The sequence below is a fragment of the Alosa pseudoharengus genome, unplaced genomic scaffold, assembly GCF_046254945.1.
Source record: "Alosa pseudoharengus isolate Yale_2024_CS ecotype anadromous, Long Island Sound unplaced genomic scaffold, YU_APseudo_1.1 YU_APseudo_1.1_scf_3, whole genome shotgun sequence".
Lineage (NCBI taxonomy): Eukaryota > Metazoa > Chordata > Actinopteri > Clupeiformes > Clupeidae > Alosa > Alosa pseudoharengus.
In genome coordinates this window covers 8,479,120-8,485,951 of record NW_027468718.1, presented here as the reverse complement: position 1 = coordinate 8,485,951, position 6,832 = coordinate 8,479,120, and the positions used below count along the sequence as shown (strand labels likewise).

Below are 6,832 nucleotides of genomic sequence, written 5' to 3'. Positions count from 1 at the left end.
CACACACTCTGTTTTATTAATCTGTAACTAATTGCAGCCACATTGCCACCTAATGTTTCTTTCCACTTTTTTTTATAGAAAACAAACTTTTTCTCTAAGCAAACAAACACCATGCATACACCCCCCCCCCCCCCCCCCCCCCACCACCACCACCACACACGCTCTCTCTTTATCCCTCTCAAACACTTTGCTCTATCTATCTCTCTCTTCCTTCTGTGCCTGATCTAACACTCCCTGTCCCCATGCACTTGTCCTGCAGACTTTTGAGATACTTTGGAAACGAAAGTAAACAACCAACTAGCCGCTGAAATACCCTAATGCAAGCGTATTTCGCGCATTTGCAGTGTTGTCTGTGCACGTTTGTTGCTTAAATTCTTCTGGTGCGTATGCGGATTGTCAAGTGCATTGTTACAATAATACCCACACCCACACACTTGTAATCTCAGCAAAGAAATCGCCAGCAATACTCGGGCGGAGCATTTAGTGACAAGAGCAATCAAGCCGATTGCGCAACCCATTTCACACACGCGACGGGTCAGCTGTGTCGTTCAGCTGTTTCGGCTACTGAGCATTTGAACTCAGCAGGATCATCCCGCTAATTCAAACCAGGCAATACAAACTGCGACTGTTCACCGTTCACAGTAGCCTACTTGTAAAAGCGATACAGCGAGACAGCGAGAAAAGAGAGACAACGATGCATTCACTGTTCTTCAAGAGTTGGAGAGTTCAGTTCCCCCGGCTCTGAGTTTATATGTAGGCTAACTACACACAGGATACTACAGAGAATCCGCAAAAGTCGGCATAAGGCACGGTTATCTGGACCGTATCATATTTTGACTGAACACCTTCTGTGACCCTTTTACGTATTTCTTTCTGCTCGTTTACAAAGAGGTGGCACTTAAATTAACGATTGTGAAAGATGGACCTTGGATTTTGGCTGTGCCTACTTGTGGTGGTGCGCACGACTACCAGTAAGTTCCTCAAACTTGTATTCATGTTCGGTAATTTATCCAGCTACAATTGTATTGATTGTATAATAATAAAATGTGCTTTGCGGATGAGCCATGTGATGTGTATGCTATATTTACACATGCTTTTTGTACACCTGTCTCTGTCTGGTCATTAGTTAAATTTGTCCAATGGCTATACCTAACAATAGCCATTTCCTTTCTTACCAAGGGGCATATGAAGGAGATGGTGTGGGGGTCCAGGAGGGGTCTAATGTCATTCACTGTAAGTTTGTTTACACGTGTTCATTGGTCTACCCTATTCTATAAACTAGGATATCTGGTGTGTGTGTGCGTGTGTGTGTGTATGTGTGTGTTTGTCTCTATGTGTTTCTACAGTGTGCATGCAAGTGTGTGTGTGGGCAGGGATGTAGTGGTAAAATAAGAGGTGGGTAAACTATGAATTCTGTGATCACGGTGAGGTGGACTGCGCCATTAGGTATCGGATTTTTTAAAAAGCCATTCAGAACATGTTTGATGATGGTGGAGGTTGTTGTCCAATGTTTATAACAATACCAATGGTATTAAATGGTTCCTTGAGTGTTGATGAGTGTAGGCTACATATTGTGAATGTGGATAATATAGTTTGATTTTTGAATGTTAAAAGTTGCAATAGGTGAATAAACTATTTTGAGAGGTGGATAAACTCTATTAAGAGGTGTTTAAACTCTATTTAGGAAATTTCAGAGGTGGATAAACTGTGTTTACTTGCATTCAGCCTCCACTACATCCCTGTGTGTGGGTGTGTGCACATGTGCATGTGTGCATGCTTACTAACCCCAAATGGGAGCTTTCCGTTTTTACACATTATGACAAACAAGCAAGGAAATGTGTTGACCAGTGTCATGCTCAATGGTCTGGAAATGTTACAGCCCCGTGGTTTAGGAACGAGATAGAGTGTAGATGATGTCACAGAACACAGGCTGAATAGAATGCACATGTCCAGTAGCAGTGTGATGACATGCTGCAAACAACAACTGTGGCACATGTAGCAAGGTTTATTCTAATCAGTTCTGATAAAGTAGCCTCGTAAGACCATCCTGATCTCGCGAGCTTCAGGGTTTCACTCGCAAATCAGTCTGGATACTTTCCGTTAAAGAGAATTTGGAGCAGTTCACCAAATGAACGTCCAATCAGCGTTGGCTTTGAGGCGGGTTGAGGTGTGACGCAACGAACAACATGACGGCATCCACAGAGATGAGCATAGCTATCGCGCAAGTTTTATTCAAATTAGAAAGTATTCCTGGGTAAGCTGTGAAGCTATGAGTCTCAGCCATGCAGCTGGGAGGAATGAAAGACACAGACATCCTCCACGGCTGATTCCAGTTCACAATGGAGGAATATACTTTCTTCAGAAGTGTAGGGCCTACCGTGAAAACTTGATGGGAATTGTCGTTGATTAGGTTCATGTCACATACAAATGGTAAGTTAAAACATCTTAACGTTAGTTACGTTACCTAACTTAATTGTATGTTAAACGAAGGCATTAGAAGAACACTTTGTTCATCTAATTGGTTGATTTGGCCCGTCGATAACCAACAAAGGTAGTGATAGACAGATGGTTTATCCAATCAGCTAACCAGTATTTCCGCCCCTTCCCAAAAGTTCTTCAATGAAAAGTTCCCAGATGGATATGCGGAGCAAATCCATCTGGCGGAGTCAGGTTACTGATAAAGGGAGTGCACGCCTCTAACCTGTTTGTTCAACTTCTGTCCATTATGTCATAATCTGATTTCAAAGGAATGTGCCTCCTCTTTAGTCATCACATGTGCCAGTCCTCACAGCTGACTGACTGGCAATGGAAAATATCTGGCCTAACCTGTCTATATAATGATGAGCATGTTTAGATTATTCACAATGGAAAAAAAAATGGGAGATATACGTAGCCTAGTCTGACTACAAGCTAATGGCCTATTCTCTAGGTCAAATAACGCCTAGTTGTGTTTAAGTGAGTGTGACAACTGACGTCATAGTTTGTTATTTATGGATGAACCATGATGCTTCACAACTGTTGTACCTTGTCAATCGTACACCGACACTGTGTATCACCCTTTCATTCCTATTGGCCTTGTTGACTGTTATCAGCCTTTTGGCAAATCATATGCCTTTTACCAATGACAGTGGCTGATCTGTTTTGATGTATCAGTGCGGCAGTAGGTAAATCAAGCATTCTGCGTTAGTTTTGGCAGGCCGCATATTCAAGCCCGCTGTCACCTTGTTATTGGCCCAGCCCACATCAGCTGTTCCACTCAGCTGATCGCTCTCTTCACTGCAAGTGGCCTCTCTCATAACAGCGCCTTATTTAAGCTGCATCAGTCTGTTTACTCTCACTGCTTTCTCTGCTTGCTGCTTTGCAACCCACCTCCTCCCCAGCTCCACCTCAAAGTGGTTTAACTTGAAATAATGACATACTGTTGTCATTGTTAATTGCTCTGTTCTCGGGGCAATAGATTTACTAGTCCCCTGAGGGTGCTGCTTTTCCCTGTCTTGGCTTTTCATAGAGCCCATAGAAATACAGGGAACTTCCTCTGGACAGAGCCATACCGCCAAATACAAATTAAGTTGGCTTTAAAATATATTTCTCTCTTGTGTATTTTTGACTTAATTAAGTGGGCCTGACAGAACTGTTATTGAATGCATGGACTGGCACATTGAGAGCTATTTGAAAGAGTTGTAAATAGTGAAGTTTGTCTTTTTAGGCTAAAATTTGTTTTGGTTAAGGGGACACTATACTGCAATTAACAAGACAGAGAGAAAAACAAAGAAACATGGAGAGAGAGAGAGGAGAGAGAGTATGAGACAGTGAGAGAGACTTTTGACTTTCTTTTATTATCAGTCAACTAGTACTAAAACCAGAGAGAGGGAGAGAGAGAGGGAGTTCTTATTGTCTGAAGGTGGCCAGCATTTATTAACCTCTTAGCATTGAGTACCCAGTAGGTTGAAAATTGATGAAATGGGGAATTTGTACATTTTGTTATTTTAAGTAATAGAAAAAAAGGTTAATTTGTGTTTTTCAGACCCACCTCAGTCTGTGAAGATCACACAGATGGATGATGGTTATCAGTGCAGTGCAGATGCCAACCCCAAACCTGATTATACATGGTCAAGGTACTCACTTAGTTAGTTACTTACTTACTTAGTTCTATTCTAAAAAAAACTATAAATAAAAAAATAAAAGATGAAGATTCAGTTTCTTTCACTGTTACATGGCATTTGGCCAGGACTTCTGGAAGGTTCAGTCAGACCTAGCCTGGTCATCCACAAACCATCCTCAATTGAGACTGAACATTTGTCTGGGGTTATTTCAGCTGTGAATTTAAACCTAAATTGCTTTAACTTTTTTCAGAGGTAAAATAAAAACAAAGGTTGTCAATGCAGTTGTACTCCAAATCAGTTTTTGAATGCAGTTGTATACTCCAGTTCCAAAGAAAAGTACAGGCATTGATAGCACTGCTGACTGTATTACTCTGTCAATCATATAAAGCCCGCCCCATGCCGAACAGGCAGTTGTGAATGAGATTTCAGAAAGATAGACCTGCAAAGTAAATTCAAAATAATGCACTCACAGACTCTTCTGGGTTCACCCAGAATCCACCAGATGTAAAAAGTCCTGCGCTTAATGTGTACATTGCACACACTAACACACTCTAGTGACTTTATAATATGGTAATGATCACACATGCTGTCGATTGCCCTGTTGCCCTCTGTTTGCCCTTTGCACACAAAGCTCAGCACTTTTCTGATATCATGATGTCATATTTGTAAGGGTGTGTGTGTGTGCTTTCTTTTTCTCAGTCTCACTCACCCATTCCCAAACCTCAGCCTGCTCGAATAACCCTTCTCCCCTTAGAGACCCCCCCACACACACACACTCACACACACACACAATCGGTCTACGTCGCTACACCAGCTGTACTCTTTATCAGAGAGGGCCATCCCCTGCCCAGTGGGGTGAGAGCAGAAGGCAACAGGCTGTACCTGGACTTCATTCCTGAGCTGAACGGCCTGTACACCTGCAAGGCCTCAAACTCCTATGGCACTGCGGAAGGTCACACCACTCTGTATGCAGTCACCGGTAAGATGCCCATACGGTGGTGTGGACAGAATGTGTGTGACTATTTTGCTTAGTGTCAGAAGAATTGATCAACAACAGGATATCCTTAAAACTCTCTGCTGTTCACTATTACACTCACAGATGTTTTATTTATTTATTTATTTATTCAAGTGGATAAACTGAACTTGGCAGTTACAGTACAATAGTACACAAGAATAGTGCAAATGGTTAACCCATTTAGGGTCATCTTTGATTGTTTGATTTAGATTGTCATTGTTTGACCATTTTAACATGTAGATTTTTGACTGCCAAGGAAACACTGGATGTCACTATCTGGGATGGCTGTCTGTTGAAACAAATGTACCTAAATGGTCACATCTTTTCTCTTTTAGGGGCATCTGGGATACCACTCTCTGTGATAATTGTGATAATTATCATCAGTGTAATTGTTGGAGCTATTCTCATCATCATGCTTAGGAAATGGTATGTTTAACAGTCATATATTAGAGATATTATACGGCCAAAACTATCGGGACACAACTTATTCACAGAATTTATCATTCAGACTTGTGTGTATCAAATCAAACACCTAGTCATGTCCTCAGACCTTCATGAAAGGGTCGTCTCACTCTGTGTTTCTAGTGTCACCTCTCTGTTTTCTTAATTGACTTGTAATGAAATAGTGGATATACAGTATATGCTTTTAACTGATTAATTTGTGTGTGTGTGTGTGTGTGTGTGTGTGTGTGTGTGTTTGCGTGTGTGTGTGTGTGTTTCTGTGTGTCTGTGTTTGATCATTCATTCATAAGCAGGAACCAACAGGAAACTTTGAAAGTTGTGGCCAAGAAGCTCCTCCCATAGAAGTCTATGGGCCTCACCGACCCCACTGCCTGCTTGCGTTGGCCATCCCTGGACTGATTTCAACTTTAGTTTTTTATGTCAATCTTCTATCAATGTGTGGGAAGAAATGTTTTCTGGTAAACTAACAAGGAACAGTCTTCCCTACACTTCAGCCAAGCCGTCCCTCGACCTCCCTCTGTACACTGAAGATGTGACCGTAAGCTTTCTGTGATACCTTGCACTGCCTTAGGGGTCACTAGTCCCCTCATAGCCACGGACACCGTGTGATTAAAGCCCATGGAACTAAAGCCATAGACACCATGACATTAAAGGGAGAACAGTGGACACGTTTTTCCACGGTGTTGCAGACACGTTCATTCTGCTGTTTCTAATTTTGTGACTGACATTCTGGACTCAAGGAGCAACAGGACAGTCTGTCTCAGGACACTTTCATTTACAAAAAGGTGCTGTTTGTTTCTGAGATGTATGTGCATATGTGTTTGTGTTTAGCCTATATTTCTTGCTTTATTAGCCTAAATAAGTACTGTATATGGAAATAAAACTGCTTATAAATTACAGATAGATGGCTCCAACAGTGAAACATAAAACCATACATTTCACACCAATTCCCCTCTCTCCCTCCAACTCTGTCTTTTTCTCTCTCTCTCTCTTCCTCTGTCTGTACTTCACTTTCATAAGTATGCATGTACTGTATGTAAACATCATCTACAAAAATGAAATGGTGCCACTGCATTGTGGGAAGAGAGTCAAAATGTTTCAATACAATGTCTTGCATGGAGGGAGGCTCTGGTTGGGGAACTACATACAGTATCACACTCCAATCCCACCCCCCAAGCAAAAGTGAATGGAACCATCCAGGCGTTTTTCTCTGTGCTTGGGCCAGTAAGTACGTGGACGTACATGGGCATCA

At 41.9% G+C, this 6,832-nt stretch overlaps 1 protein-coding gene across 4 annotated transcripts; it reads left to right on the top strand.

The window, feature by feature from the left end:
* Positions 1-473: 473 nt before the first annotated feature.
* LOC143100133 (myelin-associated glycoprotein-like) lies at positions 474-6,479 on the top strand. 4 transcript variants are annotated; one of them, XM_076263076.1, is made up of 6 exons: positions 476-971; positions 1,180-1,233; positions 4,025-4,115; positions 4,934-5,082; positions 5,454-5,544; positions 5,871-6,479. In XM_076263076.1, exons 1-6 carry the CDS (start codon positions 920-922, stop codon positions 5,920-5,922), a joined length of 489 nt encoding a protein of 162 aa, XP_076119191.1. In that variant the 5' UTR covers positions 476-919; the 3' UTR covers positions 5,923-6,479. The 4 variants fall into 4 exon arrangements, with proteins under 4 accessions (XP_076119193.1, XP_076119191.1, XP_076119192.1 ...); XM_076263077.1 differs by having other exon boundaries at positions 477-971; positions 5,874-6,479; XM_076263078.1 differs by lacking the exon at positions 1,180-1,233 and having other exon boundaries at positions 474-971.
* The last annotated feature ends 353 nt before the right edge of the window (positions 6,480-6,832 follow it).

Excerpts from the sequence above, each read along its gene's own strand:
- LOC143100133 (XM_076263076.1), top strand. The coding sequence starts at position 920 with ATGGACCTTGGATTTTGGCTGTGCCTACTTGTGGTGGTGCGCACGACT. Across the intron at positions 5,083-5,453 it reads CACTCTGTATGCAGTCACCG|GGGCATCTGGGATACCACTC; the intron begins GTAAGATGCCCA and ends TTTCTCTTTTAG. Across the intron at positions 5,545-5,870 it reads ATCATCATGCTTAGGAAATG|CAGGAACCAACAGGAAACTT; the intron begins GTATGTTTAACA and ends TTCATTCATAAG.